Source organism: Onychomys torridus, chromosome X (assembly GCF_903995425.1).
Source record: "Onychomys torridus chromosome X, mOncTor1.1, whole genome shotgun sequence".
In the NCBI taxonomy this organism is placed as follows: Eukaryota; Metazoa; Chordata; class Mammalia; order Rodentia; family Cricetidae; genus Onychomys; species Onychomys torridus.
Genome location: NC_050466.1, coordinates 119,410,648 through 119,435,382, shown reverse-complemented (window position 1 = coordinate 119,435,382; position 24,735 = coordinate 119,410,648). Strand labels below are relative to the sequence as shown.

The 24,735-nt window shown below is 39.4% G+C and overlaps 1 protein-coding gene across 1 annotated transcript; it reads right to left on the bottom strand.

Annotated features, from left to right (window-relative positions):
• Nucleotides 1-24,262, bottom strand: Fam199x (family with sequence similarity 199, X-linked). Its single transcript, XM_036174674.1, has 6 exons — nucleotides 23,804-24,262; nucleotides 11,105-11,324; nucleotides 5,332-5,481; nucleotides 4,857-5,018; nucleotides 3,050-3,322; nucleotides 1-1,636 (listed from the first exon to the last, which is right to left on the bottom strand). Exons 1-6 carry the CDS (start codon nucleotides 23,998-24,000, stop codon nucleotides 1,466-1,468), a joined length of 1,173 nt encoding a protein of 390 aa, XP_036030567.1. The 5' UTR covers nucleotides 24,001-24,262; the 3' UTR covers nucleotides 1-1,465.
• Between the last annotated feature and the right edge of the window lie 473 nt (nucleotides 24,263-24,735).

The window sequence follows — 24,735 nt, the reverse complement described above, 5'->3', positions numbered from 1 at the left end:
ATCCCCATCTCAGCTTCCTGAATGCTAGGATTAAAGGCATGTGCTAGCATACCAGGATTAAATCTTAACTTTTAATTTCGTAAAATTTAAGCCTTTATATCAACTAAAAATGAAGGGATTTTAGTTGTTAATCCTTTTGAAGAACTTAAGTTAAATACTATTGAAACCCTATTAACCTCTGAACTCTATAGTCTTTTCAAAATATTCACCACACAATCAGTTTGCCTTCTAAATGCTGTAATAGAAATGAAAGTCAGAAAGCAAATTGATTGTCAGTAGTCTCGGTTTCTATCTTCTCTAGCCTGGGTAAAAGCTCAAAGACTTACAGAAGAAGAAAAGGAGACTATTTCTAAGTTCATGATAATTAATTCTTTGAAAATGTTAAAGAAACTCCATATTTCACATTTAGAGTTAGAATCCTATTAGGAATCCACAAAGGTATTTTCTATACTCCATTGCTTTGTAGACTCACAGCAGTTTCTGAAGTTTGGTAGAACTCTTAAGTGGTCTACCAGTCAATTTTTAACATTAACCTGTTCACATGCCTGTAAGCTGTTCAACCAAATATAAAAAATTGGAGATGTGCTGCATAAAACAATTTTGATAGAGAAAAACAGATAAATTATCTAGTTTAGAGATTATCTGACAGGCTAAAATGTAAGGATGCAATGGGAAAGTTTGATTGGTATCATTGCTTAATTGGAGTCTTCATTTGAAAATTAATCAACATAGCATTAAGTCTAAAATTTCGCTAGTGTAGCATTATTTTCTCAGTAGTTATTACTTGCAGAAATAATTCTCACTTGACATAAAGTATAGAAAAACAAAAAACACATCTAATTGGAAAAGATTAGGGCCTTTTCTTATACCTTTGCATTAACACTTAATGGAAATGGAACTAAACCTAATGAAGGCACTATTGTAAACAGCAATGCATACCTTATGCTCACCCTCACCTCAAAAAAGATTTGCCCCTAGGAACTGATAATTATACTGTGGCCCTCTTGAAAAAAAGTAAACTAAGAAATCTTATCATTAAGAAGGAACTGAATTGTGGACCCCACACATATAGTGACAAAATAAACTACTTGTACTTTAAAATCCCCCAAACTGTAAATGTACTAGTCTTTGAAAAGCCCACTTAATCACCATAAAGTTAAAATAGTTAAGACATTTACCAGCGGTTCTTAAATTAGAATGTGCATGAGAATAGCTTGGCATTGGTTAAAACATAGTGCTACCCCAAATCCATACTGTCTATGGGTCTGGAATGGGGTTCAAATGCAATTCTAACATCTTTTCAGGTGATGCTGAAGCTGTAGGTACTGGAACTACCCTCTGAGAACCACTGGCCTAAATTATTAATGGTACATCAGCACAACCGTAACCAAACTTTTGGTCAAGATACATGTAAACCAATGAAGACAGAATAATGCTTAGGAAGAATGTTGATAAATTCACCCTATTACATTAAAACATCAACATCTGCTTCGTGGTCTTCTTCAGTCACTTTCAAGGACAATACCTCTTCATTAAGGAAGAGCCCACTAAGCCTCTCCTTCCGGGCCTGCCTCTGCTCCTTCAGCTGCCTCTTGCGGAAGGCCTTCTGCTGTAATTTTCGCTGCTTGGATCGTTTCTGTGAAAGCGAAAAGTATAAAGTCAGTAAGGTTTAGACATTGCTATATGCAGCCCAGGGTTTTGTGGCTCAAATTCCGTTTTCTCAATTTTAGGAGTTGTTCAAGTTTCTCTGCAGAGTGGTTCTTATACCAACAAGTAATCCACTGGCTTAGATGTAAAAAAAAAAAAAAATTAAGATTCTATTTTTATGGCATTTGACTAGTGACTCTTTTGGCAAGGAAGGGTTAATACTTCATCATTTGGGCTGGCTATGGATAACCAAATACTGTGAAGAATTATATTTTTTAAATTGAATTAGGGTGTACGGCATCAACACAGCAAAAATAAAACACTGGAGCATAACACTGAATATAAAGTGCAGAAAATATTGCCCAAATCCCTAATGCTTATGCTTTCAAGGTACATTTTATACCAGAGTAACACAAATCTTCCAATGGCTGTGAAAGAATCACACCTTCCTAATACCAGGCAAATGCTATCTTAAAAGCCTGTTAGGAACCCAGTAGATACTTAATCCTCACTACTGGTAAACTAATACCAAAAGAGAATGACCACATATCCGGTGAAATCCTTTGGTAACCATCAAAGATGGCTGTTTCTACTACGTTGACAAAGACAAACCAAACAGGGTTGGGGATTTAGCTCAGTGGTAGAGCTCTTGCCTAGCAAGCACAAGGCCCTGGGTTCGATCCTCAGCTCTGGCAAAAAAAAGGGGGGGGGATCACTGTGTATCTCTTCTGATAACCACTGGGTTTCCAAAGAGTTAAAGAGATCTCTTTTCATCTTTAAATTGGCTCCATTCTGTGCCATGCAAGGAACCATTCATACTCCGATGCTGAGCCACATAGGCACATACCCATTCCATGTACACTTCTACTTTCTTTTACAAGTGCTCAACAACAAGTTTCAACAACAAAAGAATAGAACTAGATTCCAGAAAGCATTATCATACTTCTTAATTAGTCAAGGAACAGTTAAGGTTAAAACATCAAGAAAACACTGAAAATACACACACACACACACACACACAAAAAACAGTTTTAGGAGCTAATAGACAGCAAAATTAGCAACATAGTGAGATTCACTCAGGAGTGAGTTGCAATCTTGAGAATTAGCTATTATTTTCCTATTTCCAACATTTCTTACTGAACATGAACATAAAAAATTAGAGAAGATTGGGCATCTTTCAGAGATGCACCAATCAGAGAAGGTGGCATGGTTGTGGGTTAAGAGTATTTGAAAGCACTAAGCCTTTAGTGCTTTCCTCAACAGCAGTGCATTCTGCTTGTTCCATCAAAACCCAAACACACAGGCATCCAGAGAGTGGGACAATTTTTAGTTTGCAAGAGATTTAAAGGAAAGTGTGCTAAGGTCAATATTGAAAGGTGACGTTTTGCATTGATTCTTTTACTTTTGAATCCCGAATCCGCTCCGCTGCACTTGCAGACAGGTTGCTGTCACTGTGTGCTCGACTCATGTTGGCACTGGAGTTTGAAGCAGAGTTGCCAACACTGGACCCACTGCTGCTTGCCGAACTGACCATGCTGGCGCTGCTGCTGCTGGCGCTGGCGCTGGCGCTGGCGCCGCTCACTCCACTGGTGCTCCCACAGCTGAAGTTGCTTCTCTTCCAGGCCTCCCTTGTAGGCCGCTGACGAGGGCTATGCTCCTTGATGTAGTTTCTGACCTTAGGACACATGGACAAGCACTGTTAAGTACGGCGCCTCGATATTCCATCCTCAAGACGCTGGAGCCCAAAACAGGCACAGTGTGTTTAATCTGAAAGATGCCCAGAGTGCTTCAGATGTAGAAAAGAGGTGGAATAGAAGGTCATAAGAAGTATCTAAATATAGAAATAAATATCAAGTCAGGTGCATTAATTCTAGCACTTGGAAGGCTGAGGCAGGAGGGTTGTAACTAGTTTCTGCCCAGCCTGAGTTTAATATTGCATTCTAAGCCAGTCTAGACTCTAGATTGAAACTGTTTCAAGACAATACTCAAGAGAAGGGCAGAGGAGGAAGAGCATGAAAGAAAGGAAGGGTAGGGAAGAAGGGAAGAGAAGAAGGATGACCAAAATACCAGGAGTGTTCAAATTTCTAGCAAACACACAGACCTGTATTTTAAAGATATAAAACTACTTAGCAAATTCTATTGGCCTTCAGAATTTGAATTTTAAGAAAAGAACACTGAAACAGAAATAACAAAATAAAACTCATGTGGTTATACATTTTATAAGATTTCCACTAAAGATGAGTTAAGTATACTAATGATTTTATGTCTGACTAGTGTGTACTTCCCCCTAAATTTTAGTGAGGGGGACAATGGTACCTGATTTTAAATGTAACACATCAACTTACCATACTAGAGAAAGTAGCTGAAATGTGGAAAAATATTCCCTGTTGTGAGAGATTTTCACAAATGCTAAATGCAAGACACTAGAAGTAGAGAATTAAAAGCCTTTCATTTAAAGCATGCATCAGAGAAAAGGTTCAACAAAAAATGTTATTTGGAAGGGATTGGAAGTGTACATTTCAAAACATGGGAGGGAAAGTTCCTTAGATTTCACTGTGCACGGGCTGTTAGTCCACAAGACTACTCAATTCCTCAGCACAGATGCCTGCCCACCTGCAAATGTTGTTAAGTAGAACTTGGAGGTTTCAGTTTTTATTTTGGCTTTGAGACATTCAGGATCTCATGTATTCCAGGCAGGCCTTGAAGTCTCTAACTAATCGAGGACAATCCTGATCCTCCTAGTGCCAGGATTATGGAGTACGCTACTACTCTAGGTTTTATAATTAGTACTTTGAGTCTGCTATAAACTGAGTTAACGCAAACCTGTGCCTTAGTTCAGCCATCCTTTAAGTGGTGAAATAAGTTTCAAGACCTATATAAATAAAAGCAGCTTCTAGATCTTCCCTCACCAGAAAGGTGTTGTTATGTGAGTCACATAAAACTTATTCAAACCATATGCTCTCAAATACTACTGTCATTTTTTTGTCTTTTTCTTTGCAGTTCCAGGGATTGAATTCAGGGCTCTGTGCATGTTACACTCTACCACTGAACTACAACTCTTAGCTCAGCATCATTTTCTTCTAATGTTACATCCCATGGCAGTGATTCTGGTCTAAGAGTATATGAGTATGCATATGATTATATAAGCCTACATTTTATAAGATGGTGGCATCTTCAAAAGAGAAACAATCTACATTTACTTTACATACCTGCTTCAGTTTTTCATCTGTGAGACAGTTAAGTTCAATAATGAACTCACTGTCAGTAGGGGAGATCTGAGCAGAAGGATCAATAATTTTAATAATATCAAGTTGCTCCCGAAGGCCCATCTCAGTACTGACTTTACGGCTCAGATACTCAATATATTCCACCTACATGAAGAAAAAATTACAACAAATAATATCATTGTTAATACCTGAATGTGAATATGTGAATTATGACATGTTTTAGACATTAGAAGCATTATTTTGCCCTAGAAAGCTGATTATTTCTTAGGATCATTGCTAAGATGTCATAATGTCATTTGTCTCCTAGAAAAAAAAAGTTAAAACTCAATTTCAGACTTATTAAGCAATTCACATAATTCAGTAGCTACAAAGAGGAAATGAAAGGAGCTTCCACATCCTCTCTCCACATCCATTTTTAATTATTATTAATTAATTAATTAATTAATTAAATATTTACCTGCTCATCATTTGTCATCGCACTCCAAGCAAGCTCGTCTAGATTCCGGTGTTTGTTTTTCTTTTTAGGAAGCAGGCAAGGTGAACTGGGAATACTGGGTATGACGTCAGAAAGTACATCACTTCCACTGGCAATGTCACTGCCTGGTAACTTTAGAAAAGTAAGAAGTACAGGGGTTAAAGACAGGAGACGGAAAACTGCATCTGAAATACAGCAGCATGTTGTATACATCAATTAAGAGCTACTTTAGCCACGCATGGTTGGTTACCCATGCCTGTAATCCCCATACTCAGGAAGTACAGACGGGCAATTAGGAGTCTAAGGACAGCCAGAGATACAGAGCCAGTCTCAGGCCAACCTAGGATATAGCAGATTATGTGTCAAAAACAAAATAATTACTTCAATACAAGACTAAGGTAAATATACAATCAGGATCTTTCAGGTAGATTAATCCTGAACCATACCTATTTTATACAAAAAGGACCAATCTCAGGATATTCTCTTTGAAGATATTCCAAGAAAACGTACTTTCTAAAAAGCATAGATCATAAGTAAGAATTACTAAAATGCTAATTTAAGTTTCACTTGTCACTAAGGTTTTTAATTTATAGCCACAATATTATGAGAGCCCATAAAACATGATGAGTAGTAAGCAGTACTGATCGCTATCACAGGAGACCTGAGCCACCTGCCAATAACTGACTTTATTCAAGATACATAATTCCACAAATTCTTCTCAAGTGCACAGTACTGAATATATAAGAACTAAAGTAATTTAAAATATGCTATTGATATAAAGCAAAAACTCTTTCAAGAATAGAAATATTAGAAAAGAAAATAAGACAATGTGTAGACAAAGGAGAAATAAAACCTAAACCCAAAACACAGAAAAATCAAATCAAATCCGATTAAAGCAAGACAAGTATCAAGACTAACTGCCTCTAAAAAGAGTGGATTAAACAGCTTTATTAATGTATACTTGAAAAACAAAAACTACAAAATGTATAATTTGATCTATCTGAACATGTACATACACCCATGAAACCAAAACATGTCACATCAAAGTGATAAGCATATAAATATCCTCTAAAATGAGTTAATTTAAAGTAATTTTTTAAGATACTAATCAAAAAATAGGTAAAATCTGGACTGCAATAAGAGAGAGGAGGGATTCTGCAGGTGGGGGACACTGAGAAGCCCCCGTGGGACTGGACTAGGCCCTCTGGATACGGAAGATGGTTGTTTGGCTCGAACTGTTTGGGGGGCACCCAGGCAGGGGGATTGAGATCCGTCCCTGGTGCATGGGCAGGCTTTTAGAAATCCAGATGCCTTGCGTAGCCTTGGTGCAGTGGGGAGGGGCTTGGACCTGCCTAGGCTCAGTGTGCCAGGCTCTGCTGACTCCTCATGGGATACCTTGATTTGGGAGATGTGGGGATGTGGGGTGGCTTGGGAGAGAGGGCTGGAGGGTGGGAGGAGGGAGGAGGTGGGATCTGTGGGTGGTATGTAGAGTGAGTAGAAAATTTATTAATAAAGAAAAATAAAAAAGGAAATATATGGAGAATGAAATAATAAAAAAGAAATATATGGAGAATGAAATAAAAATAGGTAAAATCTTTTCCTTTCTTAGCAATTTTCAAAGAATATTTTCATGATTACAAGCTACATCAACTTTTATTGGTTCTTGGGTATCTAGATATTGGAACTATATTTCACTCTGGATGATTTCTAGGCCTTGAATTTTTCCAAAAGAGGATAACTTTAATTCTAAAAACTATTGCTTTCATATGTATTTTAAATTCTAATACATATATGGCACTGCAATAGGTATAGGGGATTCAACAGAGTGGAAATCATGTTCATTACATGAAAATTTTATACTTGGAACGGTAACACAATACCATCCATATACAATTGCACAATGCAGTACATGATGGATATAAAAACAGAGAGAGGCAGATCCTTGGAGTTCACTGGCCAGTCAGCCTAGCTTAACTGATGAGCTTCAGGTCAATTAGAGATAGTATCTCAAAAGATGTGGATGGTGTGGATGGTATTCCTGAGATTGGCCTCTGAATTCTACATGCATTCATTCTCATTCTCTCTCTCTCTCTCTCTCTCTCTCTCTCTCTCTCTCTCTCTCTCTCTCTCTCTCTCACACACACACACACACACACACACACACACACACACAAAGCCTAACAGACTGTGAATCTTGTTTGTCAAATTGACTGGATAAGGAATCAATTTTCCTTATTTGATGATTTAAAGTGGGAAGATCCACCCTAAATGTGGGTGGCAGTTCAGATAAAAGAAAGATTTCAAAGATAGAAGAAAGAGGCTTTCTTTTTGCCTGCTTGATTTCACTTTTACTAGCAACTCTGTCTAATTCTGATGCTATTCCTGCAGCTACATTCCTTTGCTGACATTAGAAGCCAGTTTTCGGCTTTCAACATGGCCTGAAGACTAGCGGCTTTCCATGCTACGGAACCACCAAACAGTGCTGTACAAGCACAAGAACAGGCACTGGCATTAAGGCAATAGAACTGTGAGTCCAAAAGTAAAGCCATTTTCAACAGTATGCCAAGACTATTCAATGAGAAATACAAGACATTTTAGCAAATGATGATGAATTAAAAAGCAACAACTAGAAATCAACACCCACAGCAATGAATTTGTATAAACTGAGAATAAAAGAGAAATTCTTCTCTAGCTATCATATTGAAAAACTACACAAACATTACACTTAGCAGAAAAGATTGCAAGCTTTTCCTTCCAACTAGGAAAAAAGACAGGCTTTCCCCAGTTTCAGGGTGTTTTTTTGAGGTGTGTGTGTGGGGGGACATATGCAAAAAAATTTTCAAAATACATCAAAGGCCTACAAATAAGAACTAAATCTCTAAAACCCTAAAAGGAACAGGTAATCTTCATGATCTTGGGTAAAGCACTTCTTAATACAACATCATAAGCACAATAAAGAAAAAACACAGGCATAGGACCTTATCTAAATTAAAAACCTTTTGCTGTTCATGGTAGGAGAAGCCTGAAAGATTAGCACTGAGTCAGGAGAGTCCTGAGTTGAAGGCCAGCCTCTGCTAGGTAGCAAGATCCTTTCTAAATAAATTTTGTTTCTCAAAAGGAATTATTAAAGTAAAATACACTTCAAATGAATCGACAACCTACGAAAGGGGAAATTTCATAAAATATATATTTAGTAAGGAAAAGTATAGAAAAAGGGTTTACAATTAATCATACATCAATAAAAACTGGCAAAGGATTTAAATAGGTGTTTCTTTAAAGAACATATAAAAATGTAAGTAATGAAAAGATGCTCAACATTAGTCATTAGAGAAATGTAAAACAAAACCACAATATGACACCACTTCACACTCAATATGATGATGGCTGAAATAAAAAAGATAAACATCAATATAGACCAAGATGGAGAAACTGAAATCAGCCACAGAAAGGAATAAAGTACTGTTACAGGCTACAATATGGATGAACCTTGAAAACAGCACAGCAGATAAGAAGCTTGATACAACAGCCATATATAATTGTGTAAGTCCATTTACACAGAAAGAACAGTACATCAAAGGTCAGCAGGACAGCTCAGAGGGTAACGGAATTTACACTCCAGCCTGATAACCTAGGTTTGATCTCTGGGATGCACATAGTAGAAAGAGAGAACTCACTCCTACGTTGTTCTCCAACCTCCACATGTATGTTGTGGTGCGTAAACGCCCCCCCCCCATACATGCATGCACACACTAAAAATATTAAAAACATATTTTAGAGATAAATCTATAGGGCAGATCAGTGTTTTCCAGATGACAAAGAGAGGAAGTGAAACTCTGAACTTAACAAGCATAGAGTTCCTTTTGCAAGGTTACAGAAATACCCTGGAATTAGTGGTGATACCTATAAAACATTGTGAGTATATTAATGAGCATAAAATTGTATGTTTTTAAATTACTTAAATGGTGAATGCTAAGAGTTTTTTAAAGGTAAAAAATAAACTTTTATCTGAAGTATATTTCCATCTCTATGTAGAACAGAGTTGAAATTATACAAAAATGAAAATGGGGGTGGTGAATTCCTTTTTCCTCTTTAAAACTTATAAAGAGTGTAGCACTCTTTATAGATGTAGATACAAAACATTATGATGAGATATTCCATCATCTGAAAAAGAATGACATATTCCATCATCTGAAAAATCATACAAATATTGGGTGAAATATTTGTAATATGAACATACATACTATGTGTATATGAACATGCACCTATATCTGTAAAAGCACTTCACTTCACAGTGGTTCCCAGAAGAGTTTTTGAGACTTTTAATGTACCACCCCATGTTATTTGATATTTCATAAAAATAGTTTTAATGCAAATAATGGCTGAACTCTTTTTAAAAATAAGTTCCCACATTTAGATGATTTTAAAAATAGCAGGGATTCAAGTTTACTTGTTGAATAAAACATGTACTATATGCAAGGGAAGCTTCTTTTAATGCTATTTTACAATCATAAAATGGATGCTCCAATAAAGCAACACACATTTTCTGATATATCATATTCATTATAATGCAGTATTTTCAAACATCTTGCCACAAAGACATTTTACATATTACATAAGCCACAAAAAGAAAAAAAATATTGTAGGTAGAAAAACATCTATATACAAAAAGTATATAAGATGATAAGAGAACCAAAAATTACATGCATTTGATAGAAAGGGTGTATCATATCTGATATCTAACACAATCAATTAGGAAGGAGGGAGAATACATTTGCATAGTAAAGTGCTGGGCATTTAATACATGAAAAGCTACAAAAGGATGACTGTAGAATCAGACTTCTAAAATGGGTAATAGCAAAATTATAGAATGTTCATTCCATCTATTTCCTAACTGTACGACAAGATTTCAAAAAAATATATATAAAAAAATGACTTCCCCAAAACTCCAAGGCGGCATCAGTCATAGTAATGAAAGCAAAGAAGGTCCTGGATGTTACACTGGGAGAACTACCATACTGGATACTGATGCAGAATTCCACCCCCAAAGTCATTGCTGAAGCATTTCCGATTGGTTATGAGCAGTATTACAAAAAGAATGTCCACACAAGCAAAGAGACCATCACTAGGGTTAGCATGGTGCTAACCTATAGCTTACGTGCATTTCATCTACTTAGAGCTAACACCTTATGTTTCTTACAAGAAACTCAATTATGAGCAATGGTACAAGTACCACTGAAAAGGAACCAGAATAGAAGACACGCTGCACTCCTTAACATGACTTCCTGCCAGCTCCCAATCATGTCCCAATCATGAAGAATTCAAATTACACTGAATCTTTTCATATCCTGAGAAGTAAGTTCAGTAAGAGGTGACTGGCACATGTAAAAAACAAAAATAAGGGCTGGAGAGATGGCTTAGGGTTAAGAGCACTGACTGCTCTTCCAGGGGTCCTGAGTTCAATTCCCAGCAACCACATGGTGGCTCACAACCACCTGTAATGAGATCTGGCGCCCTCTTCTGGCTTTCAGGAATACATGCAGGCAGAACACTGTGTACATAATAAACAAGTAAATCTTTTTTAAAAATTAACATAAATAAATACTTGGAGGTAGAAATGAAAAATTTGAAAGAAGAATTTACACCTTGACTTATTTAATAATGATGTTAACAAGTGTGTGTGTGGGGGGGGCACCTTACCTGCCACTCAAAACCTACTTTATGTTACAATGTTAGTAAGAAGGAAAAAAATCCTTACCTGCCACTCAAATTCACTATCTGACCAATCCCAGTAAGTGCTGATAGAGGAGGAGACATCGCTGCAGACACTTCCTTCGGGGAATAGGTCAAAAGAAGTGAAGTCTTGATCATCCAACAGGGAATAGCAATCATCTTGATCTCCCACAGAAACCGATGAAAACAGCTCCTCGCTACATTCTGAGCTTGCGACACTTGTCCCACAAGAAGTGAGGTTCCACCTTCAAAACCACAAGAAAAATCACATCAGGAATCCTAGAACCCACACAATTTGAAGGCATTAGCAAAATCCACTTATGGTATTTGTGAAGAATGTCTTTTGTAGTCTGAGGGCAGTATATTTTTTAAAGCTTTTACCCTTTAAAGAAATATACTAAGGGCTGGAGAGATGGCTCAGTTACTGTGAGGATTATATCACAACCCATACAGAAAACTAACACATACAAAAAACCCACTAAGCCGGGTGTTGGTGGCGCACGACTTTAATCCCAGCACTCAGGAGGCAGAGGCAGGCAGATCTCTGTGACTTCGAGGCCAGCCTGGGCTACCAAGTGAGTCCCAGGAAAGGCGCAAAGCTACACAGAGAAACCCTGTCTCGAAAAACCAAACAAAAACAAACAAAAAAAAACAAAAACAAAAACAACAACAACAACAACAACAAAAAAAAAAACAAGGAAAAAAACCCAAAAACCCACTAAATACATGGCAGTTATTACTATTATTAAGGAATGAGGTCATCCATTTCAGGCCAGACAAAAGGAAGTTCAAGTGCCTCTTAAATGATTATTCTTTCTCTCTCTCTTTCTCCCTCCCTTTCTCCCCCACCCACCCCCGTGTGTACAGGTGTCCAGGAGGGTAGAAGAGGGTGTCAGACACCTGGAACTGGAACTACAGGCCATTGTTAGCCGCCTGAACTAACTGACGTGGGTGCTGGAAATTGAACTCAGGTTCTCTGGAAGAGCAGCAAGTTCTCTTAACCACTGAGCCATTTCTCTGGCCCTTTCAATAATTTTTATTAATGTTATATAGCCTCACTCGAGAGGTGTTTGAATAAGAAAGAAGTGAAGAAGATTAACATAGTTAGTACACTATCCAGCAAGACCTACTATTTTAACTTCTTGGTGTTTTTTTTCCCACGTGCACATATATTTTAATATCCCACTTTCACTTACTACTCATTATATACTAAATATTTTAAAGTAAACAATTCAAATATCTTACCTGACATGTTTGGGAATGGATGTGTTTTAAGATTTCAAATGTTTCTTTAATCTTTGGAATTTTTTGTATGTATACATATTAAGATATGTTAGAGATGAGACCAAAGTCTAAATAAAAAACCAATTTATGTGGGGCTGCTCTTCCAGAGGACCAGTTTTGATTGCCAATATCCACATGGCAGTTCAGTCATCTGTAACTCCTTCCAGGGAGTCCAGCACTGTCTTCTGGCCTTTATAGATACAAGGCACACTCATGGATACACAGACATTCATGAATTCCAAACACCCACACACATAAAAATAAACTAACATATTTTCAACATGCACCCTATACATATAACGTAAAGGTAGTCTTATACACTGTGTATTTATTATGTTTATTTAGTGTGTGTGTGTGTGTGTGTGTGTGTGTGTGCCCGCGTGTGTGCGCGCACATGCCATGGTGTGTGTGTGTTTCAGTTAGAGAACAACTTGCAGGAGTTGGCTCTCTCTTTCCACCATGTGGGTCCCTAGGACAGAACTCAGGTCATCAGCCTTGGCTGGTGCTAAGTGCCTCTACCTGCAGGGCCACATACAGTATTTTTTTTTCGAGATAGGGTTTTTCTGTGTACAACTAACTCAGAGATCCACCTGCCTCTACATGCTTCTCTGTTTCCTGAGTGATGGGATTAAAGGCATGCACCACCACCACCCAGTGAAAAATAAAGTATTTTTAATGCACCTATATTTTGACTACATCCTATCATATGAAGTCAGAATGGAATTTTCCACTTCAGTGGTAATGGTGTTCAAAAAGTTCTAGACTAGGGATTTTTCCATAAATTATGTTCAACCTGTGTATTGTATGAAAGCATTTCAATCTCATATAGTAGTCAACTGAACTGAATACATCATGATTTATTTATTCTCTCAATAATAAATATGTAGGCTGTTTCCATTTTTTTATAATATTGAGATGAGCCGTGTGTGTGTGTGTGTGTGTGTGTGTGTGTGTGTGTGTGTATACTTATGTAGCAGTAGCACAAGTAAATGAACCTAGAGATTCACACAGGCCAACAAACCTTCTATAACTGAGTTATATTCCTGGCTTTCTGGCTGTCTTCGGATACTTTTATTTTAAGGATGGATTTCACTAAGTTGCACAGACTGGAACAGAACTCACTCTGTAGCCCAGGAAGGTCTCCAGCTTGCAATCTCTCTGCCTCAGCTTTCCCAATAGCTGGGATTACAGTCCTGCGCCATCAATCCAGCTGAAATTAGCTTTTGTTTCTAATTATTTAGCCAAAGAAAAGTTCTCCTAGGATAGACTACTTGAACAGTAACCACTGGATCGAAGAATATATACAATTCTAAGGTTCATGGTACTTTTAATCAAAAAGGTTTCTGAGAGGGGTAAGATAGCTCAGAGGGTAAAGGAAGTCTGGTGACCTGAGTTCCATCCTTAGAACCCATATAAAGGTAGAAGTCCACAAAGTTGTCCTGTGATCTCTATTGTGTCTATGCCTCTACACACACACACACACACACACACACACACACACACACACTATACATACATATATATATATATATATATATATATATATATATATATATACACACACAATAATGAATGAATAAAATTTTAAAATATATAAAATAGCTTTTGTTTAATTGTGGGCGCCCACAACTGGCTCAGTTTCCCAGTTTGAACCTGAACTCTATTCTGAGTCAATAGAGTTCAGGCTTGCTTGCTCCAGAGCCATGAGAACGTCCTGATTAGCCTGCAGAGCCTCCTTGAAGGGCTGTGAGAAAGTCCTGATTAGCCCATGGGAAGGAACACACTATCTAGCTAGACCCAGGCTGTTAACACCAGCTAGAGGCACACTGAGATAGAAAATGAAACTGCCTGCTCCTTGACGCAAGGCAGGATAGATAGCTGCTGAATGCCTGTGCTGTGCATTGTTCTATCCCTGTCCTTCAAAACTGTATATAAGCTGGCTGGGAAATAAACTCGGGCTGTCCAGCATTGACTGGCAGACCTGTCGACTCTTTTCTGTCTTCTTCATTGTCTCTTCAATCCACACACCTCTATCCAGATACCCAGCTGATTGTTGGCAGGCTCTGATATTTAATGTGTTTAAAAATTTGTGTCTGGCCAGGTTTGGTGGTGCATGTTTTAGTTCCAACACTCGGATTCAAGTCTAGCCTGGTCTAGATATCAAGTTCCAGGTTAGGCAGGACTATATACTGAGACCCTGCATCACAAAAACAAGGAAAAAAATATGGATCAGCTATTTCTGTTATTTGTGTTAATGTTTCATTACTGCTTTTAAGAGTATTTCAGACATTCAAAGATTATATATATATATATATATACACACACTTTTGTAAATTTCCACTAGTTTTATAGTATTGATCATTAAGGTCAGACATATACATAAGTTGCCTTAACAGGAGCAAAGGAAATTAATCCTTAAAATAATAACTAGTATTTCCAATACTAATAAGCTCCTGGAATAATGACTTCCTGAAGAAAAGTCTATTATTAGGTTGTTCCTCATCCTTCATTAAATCCAGCTTTTCTTGAATTATGTAATTTTGAAAAATTCCTCATCTGTTTTCTATGGCTACCCTTAAATACAACAGTCCACAACTTACAAAATTTAGGCAATAAAAATTGCATGCTATATTTTCCTTTTGAGCTGAAGGTAAAAAATTGTAAAGCACTGAAACACAAACACTAAATTAATTTAGTTCAATAAATAAAAGAGCAGCTGTCAATCAACCTTCATAAATATAAAATTCATCTAAGAATTCTAGAACCCTTTCCTTTTGTTGTTTCACGTATACTGGTATGTATCAGTGAAGGGGTTTATGTAGATATGTGCATGTGTGTGTTTAGACAAGAAGACAACCTTGTGTCATTTTTCAGGGACCGTCACTTTTTGTTTTGAGACAGGGTCTCGCTGGCTGGAACTCACCAAGTAGGCTAGGCTGACTGGCCAGTAAACCCCTCTCCCTAGCACTGGGTTACAAGTGCACGCTGCTACACCAAGTTTTGAGTTCCGAGGATTAAACTCAGCAAGTGTTTTACTGACTGAGCTATTTCCCCAGACCTTAAAACATTTTCTAGTATTACTTAGTTTTATCTTATGGTTACTAGGCAGATAATATCCTCGTTTAAAAAAATAGGGCTGGGGCAACAACCCAGTTGGTAAGGCTCCCCCTGTGGTGCTAATGTGAGGAACCGAGTTTGAGCTCTAGCACCCATGTAAGAAAGACTGGCACACCAATGTGAGCATGCAATTCCAGTGAGGGAAGGATGCAGATAAGAGGAGCCTGTCTTGCTGGGCATCTGGTCTGGCCAAATCAGTGAGCTCTAGGTTCAATGAGAGATCCTATCTCAAAAAATAAAGAAAATAATAAATTAGGAGCTGGCAAGATGGCTCAGTGGTTGCTCTTACAGAAAACCAGGACTTAGTTCCCAGCATCCACATGGGGGCTCAGAACCATCTGTAAACTCCAGTTCCAGGGGTTCTGACACTGCACTTATGTGGTACACAGACATACATGTAGGCAAAATACTCACACACATAAATTAAATAAAAATTGTAAATGTTATTTAAAAAATAAGGTTGAGGCCGGGCAGTGGTGGCACACGCCTGTAACCCCAACACTTGGGAGGCAGAGGCAGGTGGATCTCTGTGAGTTTGAGGCCAGCCTGGTCTACAAAGTGAGTTCCAGGAGAGCCTCCAAAGCTACAGAGAAACCCTGTCTGGAAAAACCTAAATAAGTAAATAAATAAATAATAAGGTTGAGAGTGATTGAGAAAGACACATGACATCAAACCTTGTGTATGAATGAACACATATACACATACATGAAAAAGTATACACATACACACTAATAATAATAAACAACCCAACAAAACTAACCAAATTACCAGGTATTGCAATAAAAGCTCTACATAGCAATCAGAAATTCTGTCCCAGGTGCAGCAATATACTGAGCAAACTATTTTTTCCTGTCTTCCAATCCCATGTGACTCCACAGCACTCCCTACCTTTGTTCATTCACCCATTTAACAATTGTTAGTAACATCTAAGTGCCAAATACTATCTATCTTCAGTGCTGGGGGAAGCTGCTACTAATTGTTTTTAATTAGAATTGCCTTTCAGCTTGCAAGAATCCTGTGGAAACCCGTTTGCCTCCATGAGGAATAATGGCATTCTTCACGAAAAGCCTGTCACACTTAGCAATCTAACTAGTCAATCACTGACAAGAGGCAGGCCTTTGCTTTGCTCCTCGGGGTTTCAGGTTTGTGTGTATACAGCAAGGCTCTAGATTATGCATCCACACAGATGCCAATGACTTTTTTTTTTAAATCAGCAGCAAGTGAAAAGGATTCACAGATAAAACAAATAATTTGCAAAATGGAAAAATAGTACCTTTTTCTGTCAACGATTTTTAAATTCTGTATATGTATATCTAGTCTAACTTGCAAATATAATTCTTCTTATTATCTTTAAGCAATGCAGAGAAAACAAAGTAAGTAATACTTATCCATTTCTGGTAGTTGGTACTATGTGAAGAAGAGGTTTATAATTCCCCTTCTAGGAATCTACTCCCTTCCCTAAATAGAAATTTGAAAAATAATAGAAGTATTACAAATATGTACAAATAATATTATTTTATTGGTTATTTTTTTCTGAGACAGGGTTTCTCTGCCTCCCAAGTGCTGGGATTAAAGGTGTGTGCTACCACTGCCTAGCAAATAATATTATTTTAAATAGATAAAAATAAAGCATGAAAAAACCCTGGTATAGGTCACTAATGATATTCTCCAACATTCAACTGAAAATGAAGAGAAGGTTCAGTGGTTAAAGCACTTGCAGCACAAGGCCAAGGAGCAGACTTTGAATCCCAGAACGATGAAAACATTTAGGGTGGGGATTACTGTCCACCTATCACGCTAGCATTCTGCAGACTGAGACAAGGGATCCCCAGGACAAGCTGGTTAGACAAGCTAGCTGAATAGGCAAACTCTGGCTTCAATGGGGAGATCCTGCCTGAATGAACAACATGAAGAGCAGACAAAACCAATTGTCAACATCACTTGAGCCTATACACACAAACACACACTCACATACATGAACACATACACATACATATATACACACGAGAGAAAGACAGGAAAGTACAACATAATTACAATAAACAGCTCACAAAATAAAATAAATGGTAAATTAAATTACACATGTGTGTATGTAGAGATAGAAAGATAGATAGATAGATAGATAGACAGACAGATAGCCCCGAACCTGTTTTGTTTTTACTTAAATAAGTGGAACATCTCTAATCTAAAAATCAGGAATTTATAGTGTCCCCAAATCCAAAATTTGCTTCAAGCTATATCTTCAATACACACTCGAAACTTAAATTTAGTACTTAGATGTTGGTCATATCTCTAACATATCTCATTATGTATGTAAATACTGCTATATATGTATATATATATACATACACACACACACACACACATTATACATCAGAAACACATCAGATTCCAAGTATTTTAGATAAGCAATCCTCAATCTCTATTTGTACACAGAAAAAAACATGAAGAGAAACAAAGTGTTGACTATGTTATCTCTGAGAAAAGAGATGTGTGGCTTTTTAAAGTGCCTTCAATTTTCTATAATGAGCTTTTGCAATAAAAATTTAAGTAAGATTCTTTTAGAGTGTTCTGATAGTTTGGAAGTCTCAATGAATGTTCAGTGTGTGTTCAGCATGGAATCATTCAAATTCACAATCCTTTACACTTCTAAATTATTTAGTTATTTTTATGTGTACGGGTGTTTTCCTGGCATGTTTGTGTGTGCCTATATGCATGCCTGGTGCCCAAGGAAGCCAGAAGAGAATGTTGGATGTCTTGGAAATAGTTACAGATGGTTGTGAGCTGCCATGTGGGTGCTGGGAATGGTCCTGTGGAAGAAGAGCGGCCAGTGCTCTTACTACTGAGCCATCTCTCCAGCCCGAGCCCTCACATTTTAGTCCACTAAGGCTGCAAAACACCAAAATTCTAACTATGAGCATAACATTATGGTCAATGGAGAATTTCTCCAAAACTTTAAGAGAAAAATGTCGACAAAAGCCCCAATATTTATGGTGTTTGACTTTAACAATTAAGCTTGCTATTCAAATTTTAGTTTGATTTTTGAAGAGGAAAGCAAGCATTTCTTCCCAAGGCTGTTCTAGAGTACATATGGACTGAAGACTTGGGTATTTTGATAAGTAGTCATTTAAATACTAAAATTAAACTGGCTGCTTTTACTCATGCCTGTGATTCCAGAGTACTGTATGAGTCTGAGCCCAGCAAATTCAAGAGGACCCTAGGCTACAGTGTGTTCCAGGCTAGCTGTCTTGGGCTACAGAGCAAAACCCTGCCAAAAATAAAATCAGAAACAATTTAAAAATAAGGAAATAGCTAGGTTCTTTTCTGAGGGGAGGAGGGCCAGGGGTAGATATGGGAGAGAGGGAAGGTGGGGGGAGGGAACTGGGGGGAGGGGAGGGAGGGAGGGGAAACTGCAGTCGGGATGTAACATATGAGAGAAGAATAAAAGAACTAGGCATGGTGCAGGCCTGTAATCTCCGCATTCAGGAAGTAGAGACGAGGAGCAACCCAAGTCCAGGCAACTTGGTCTTCATAGTGAGTTCCAGGCCAGTGAGGACTATATAATGAGACTCTGTATTCAAAACCCAAACCGTGAGGCTATCGAGATGGCTTAAAGTGCCACAAGTCTGAAGAACCTCCAGGTCCATGCCTACAGGTGATATAAAAAGCACAAAATTGGAGATGGGGATGTAGCTCAGTGCTAAAGTGCACTCCCTAAATATCTTTTTTTTTTTTTTTTGCCGGAACTGAGGACCGAACCCAGGGCCTTGCGCTTGCTAGGCAAGCACTCTACCACTGAGCTAAATCCCCAGCCCCATAAAGATTTTTTTTTTTTTCCCGAGACAGGGTTTCTCCGTGTAGCTTTGTGCTTTTCCTGGAACTCACTCTGTAGACCAGGCTGGCCTCGAACTCACAGAGATCCGCCTGGCTCTGCCTCCCGAGTGCTGGGATTAAAGGCGTGCACCACCACCTGGCCCCTAAATATCTTTATCCCCAACAGTGAAACAGAAAAAGAAGATAGAAAACAGATACTGAGGTTTTTGTGGTAAGGGGCAACTAAATCTGTGGTTTTAAAATCTCACAACTGATCTGGGCCTGGCATAGAAAGGAGTACAACTTCATGGCTAGCCTTGGTAACTCAGCAAGATCCTGTAAGATCAGAATAAAAATATGACAAGGGTTACACAATAGTAGTAGAGCATTTGCCTAGCATGCATGAGGCTCTAGAACCATCTCTAGTTCTGCATGAACCAATCACCCAACTGAGTAATTGATATATTCAATAGCTCATTTCATATCCTGCCAGAAAAAACATCAGGTAATGTCCTCACCCATACACTTTTCACAACAGTTTATGCTGGCGACAAATTCTCCTGAAAGATGAAGGTAGTTTTATTATCCTCTTTCATCTCATATTTGAGTTATAGGGCTTACCAATATTGAAGGAAGGAAACCAGAGATAGAAAGGTAGGTAAATGAAACCTCTTTTTACAATGGAAAAACCTCACTAAAAGAAAATGTTTTAAACATGCATATATTTAACACTGACATTTTGTTTATAAATCTACTCATTTTTGACTTATTAAAATGTATTCTATTTATTTATTCTATTCTTCCAAAATTCTAGACAAATCCAATTACATCATAAAATACAGTCACAGGAAAAGGTAAATAAAAACTAAGATGGAGTCGAGTAACTTAACCCAAACCTGTTTCAAGCTCCTGGTGTCAAGTGATTCTCCTACCTTGGCATTCTAAGTAATACAGACCATTTGTGTATGCCATCGCAACATCTGGACAGTGAGTTCTTTAATAAAGGCATTTATTTGCGATGGGATTTACTTTTCCCCAAATCTAGACTGCTGGTATAGCAACCTAGGTCACAGACGAGATTCAATATTACAGGCCACTAGTACTAGTACCGTGACTCCCTGGGTTAATGAGATTGGAGATACAGCCTGGTATCTGATAAATGAGAAGGCACAGAACTGTCATCATCACGAGGCCCTTGATAAACAGTCTGGCCATTTTCTTATCTGGTAACAAACAGGAAGTAAAATAAAGAATTAAACCAAATATCTAACCACTGACAAACTTTCTAGATGTATAGTGAAGTCCAGGTCAGCCTGGGCTACAGCTCAATAAAACCTTCTCCTCCCCCTCCCCAAGAAGGAAGGAAGGACAGAAGGAAGGGAGGGAGGGAGAGAGGGAGGGAGGGAGGGAGGGAGAGAGGGAGAGAGGGAGAGAGAGGAAGGAAGGAAGGAAGGAAGGAAGGAAGGAAGGAAGGAAGGAAGGAAGGAAGGAGCCAGGCAGTAGTGGCCAATGCCTTTAATCCCAGCACTCAGGAGAAAGAGGCTGGCGGATCTCTGTGAGTTCAAAGCCAGCCTGGTCTCCAAAGTGAGTTCTAGGACAGCCAGGGCTGTTATACAGAGAAACTCTGTCTCAAAAAAACAAAAAATAAAATAAAAAATAAAGAAAAGTAAAAGGAAAGAAAAAAGAATCAATTTTAGTGATATATGCCTATACTCTCAACACAAGAGACAGAGACAGGAAGATCACAAATTCAATGCTACCCTTGGCTACATGGGACCCTATCTCAAACAAACATTAAAAATAATAATAAGCCGAGTGGTGGTGGCGAACGCCTTTAATCCCAGCACTCGGGAGGCAGAGCCAGGCGGATCTCTGTGAGTTCGAGGCCAGCCTGATCTATAGAATGAGATCCAGGAGAGGCACAAAGCTACACAGAGAAACCCTGTCTCGAAAAACCAAAATAATAATAATAATAATAATAATAATAATAATAATAATATAAAAACAAGTTACTAGAGCAAAAATCCATCATACATATATTACCAACTCCTTTCTACCCTACATATAGCTAGGACTCCTGCTTACTGTTCCCAGTCTTGGGAAAAGTTGGGTTGGAAAGGGATATTAGAAATGAAACAGTCAATCCAGGTTTGGTGGCTCTTCCTTCAATCCTAGTACTCTGGAGACCAGGACACAACTGTGTCAAGTTCCAGCCCAGCCTGGGCTACATAGTGAGTTCCAGACCAGCCTATACTACAGAATGAGACACTGTCTGAAATAAATAAAAATAACTAAATAAATAAGCAGACAGGAAATAGAAGAAGCAATGTTTGACTTCAGAAAACTGAACCTTAATAGGAGCCTTCCCTTTCCACCCTGGCTGCCCCTATTCTGGAAAACAGGCTTGACCTAAAATGTCTTAAGGGGTGATAACAGAGGAGAGCAAGTTGTAAAATAAATAAATAAATAAATAAATAATCCTTAGATGCTGGGAACGGAATTTGTATCCTCTTTGAAAGCAGTACATGCTCTTTACCATGGAGCCATCTCTTCGGTCCCTCAAGTCTCACCCAATCCCTTACCCTCAATCACCGGAGATGGTTAAGTTCTGAAATTATTTGAATTTACTGGGTAGGTAACTTGGTCTAGTGCTTCAAAAATTAAATACCTTAAGCACACTTAATTTGCCAATTTTCCATGCATATTCATTAAACCATGGGCTAAATAGGCTTCTCTTAGTTTAAGAAAGTTCTATGACCATGATTTAAAAAAAAAAAGAACTAGGGGCTGGGGGTTTAGCTCAGTGGTAGAGTGCTTGCTTAGCAACCACAAGGCCCTGGGTTTGGCCCTTAGCTCCGGCAAAAAAAAAAAAGAACTAAATGATCTAATGTTAAGTTTTTTGTTTTTTTTTCTCAAGATGGGGTTTCCCTGTGTATCAGTCCCGGCTGTCCTGGAACTCACTCTGTAGACCAGGCTGGCCTCAAACTCACAGAGATCTGCCTGCTTCTGCCTCCAGAGTGCTGGGATTAAAGAAGTTCACCACCATGCCCAGGGATCCTTTAGCTCTAATCCAAGTTTTATCACTGGCTCCAAAGGCCTTTACCTGACTAGGAATTATGAATTTCATACTTGATCTTTCTCTCTGGGCCTCAGTTTCTTTAGTATGCAATGAAGATTTAGAATTTTTATCAGAAACTCACTGTCATCTCATTTTAAAATGTGTTGTGCTGTTATGCTAGATTATTCAACTATAACACTGTTTCCCAAAACTGTGAATTTACCATTGAAAATCTCATTATATATGCAAATGCATGAGTTACACAGTAAAAAATAGATTGATTTAAGGATTGGAGGGGAATGTGCACAAAATATGGATGGATTTAACCAAATACACATAGCAAACTTGGAGTTGTCTTAATACTACAACCAATACACACACAATTTAAAATACAATAAACCATTTTGAGGCCAAATTGAAAACCCCTTCCAAATTAGGTATAACACTTAAATGCTTGCATGTTCAGAACACTGCCTTCCAATAAAATAATTTAGATGAGCCCTCTGAAGAAGTTATTTGTACAAATCAGCCCATCCTACACTTGCTCTACTTCCCTCACCAGGGATGCAAACCACGTGGTACGTTTTAGGAAGGAATTTTCCAGAGTTTACATTTGGGGATAGCCCACAGAAGTAACGCAAGGTGTTCACAAAGGAGGGAGAAAAGAATGACTAGTTTCTAGACTAAGGGTATGCAGCTCAGTTGGCAGAATGATTGTCTAGCATGCATGAGGCTCTGGTATCAATCCACAGTGCTGCAAAAAGAAAACTATAAATTTGAACTGATTAAAATACAATAAGCTTAGTTGGACATCATAAATGTTTGTAATCCCAGAATTTGGGAGACAGAGGCCAGGAATCAGGAGTTCAAGGTCATCCTAACTACAAAACCAAGAGATCCTGGTTTCAAAGCAAAATGGGGGGGAGGGGAAGACTAATTTTCTAATGCTCTGGTACAATTTGGTTGAGGGTGAGGTTAAAAATTGAGAAAGAGGAGGTTCGAGCGTTAAAAGTGCTTTCATAAGATCCACAGATTGATTTTGGGCTCTCTCAAATCTACTCTATAGAGTGCCGGAAATGAAAGGGGTTAAACTTTTGCAGATGATTCTAAAAATCAGGAGTTGGGGTTTAGGATTCTCAGCGTACAGATGGGGGCGGGGGGTCACGAAGAGGTAAAAGATCAGCAAGGGAGGAATCACTAGAGTCCAAAGAGGAAAGGGGGAGAAGAAAGAAGGCACGGAAAACCAGTCTTAAGAAAAACTAGAGGGCAGGGGGTGAAAACTGGGAGGAGCTGGGAAGAGCGCTGGTCAAAGGAAGATGGGGGAGGGGGCAGCTCGCTGCTCAGCCCCGCACGAGGGACCAGGAGCAGCAGGCAGGAGCGCGACCCGGCGTCCTCCAGCCGCCTGCTGGGCTGCGGGAAGTCCGCCCCTGCTCTCTCGGAAGTGCTCCTTACCTGTTGGTGTGAAACCGGTGGAGCGGATCCGTGCGATGGCAGGAGGAGAGCTGGCAGCCGAAGTCGCTGATGTCCAGGCAGCCAGGTTCCTCGCTGGGGCAGGTGCCCACCCCACGAGGGGCTCCTAGGAGCGGGAAGGGTTCCTCTGGGGTTAGAAACTTCTCATAGGAAGTGGTGGCCGACGCCTCGTCGGACATGGTGGGAGATGGGCCGGCTCGGACTCCGGGGCTGGAGATGGGCTACTCAGGCGCTCGCCCCTTCCCCCACGCTAACCTGTCCGCCGTGGCCGCCGCCCCCGGGTGTGTTCACCACCGCAGCTGCCCGAGGAGTGAAGGGCTCTGCACAAAGGTCGCTGGAGGCCGCAAGGACCCGCCGGCCACCCAGTCCGCTTCTCTGAAACCTCGGAAGCTGCCGCCAATGCCGGGCCCAGAGAGTCACTGCGGCGCCGCCGCCCGGCCCGGCTGCCCCGCCCACTGCGCTCGCCGCCCGCTGCGGCTTCGATCCGCCCCGCGGCCGCCACCAACTACAGGGCTGCCCGAGCCGCTGCCCTTGCCCCCTGCCGGAGTGGAGGAGGAACTGAATGTCGGTGGCTGAAGCCCAGGGCCACCTGGCTGGCCTCGTGCTCTATGCCGTCCCGGATTCTGGGATGCCTCAGCCAACCTCCTTGCGCTTCCCACTCGCACTCAGGAACCCAATGATAGCCAAATAACAACCCTAGCCCTTAGGACTGGGGACTTAGCCAAGGTCACACGGAGGGAGTATGTGAAAAACGAGTCCCACGTGTCCTTTAACACCAGCACGCTGGACCACCCACCCTGTCTGGATTCTACTTGTACTGAGCTCCTGCAGTATGTGTCCCCAGCCAAAGCAATGAGCTGTAAGGGAAATGGACCATAGAGAGAGGGGAAAAAAAATTCCCGCCTCACTTTTAA

Excerpts from the sequence above, each read along its gene's own strand:
- Fam199x (XM_036174674.1), bottom strand. The coding sequence starts at position 24,000 with ATGTCCGACGAGGCGTCGGCCACCACTTCCTATGAGAAGTTTCTAACC. Across the intron at positions 5,482-11,104 it reads ATAGTGAATTTGAGTGGCAG|TTACCAGGCAGTGACATTGC; the intron begins GTAAGGATTTTT and ends ACTTTTCTAAAG. Across the intron at positions 5,019-5,331 it reads CGATGACAAATGATGAGCAG|GTGGAATATATTGAGTATCT; the intron begins GTAAATATTTAA and ends TTCTTCATGTAG.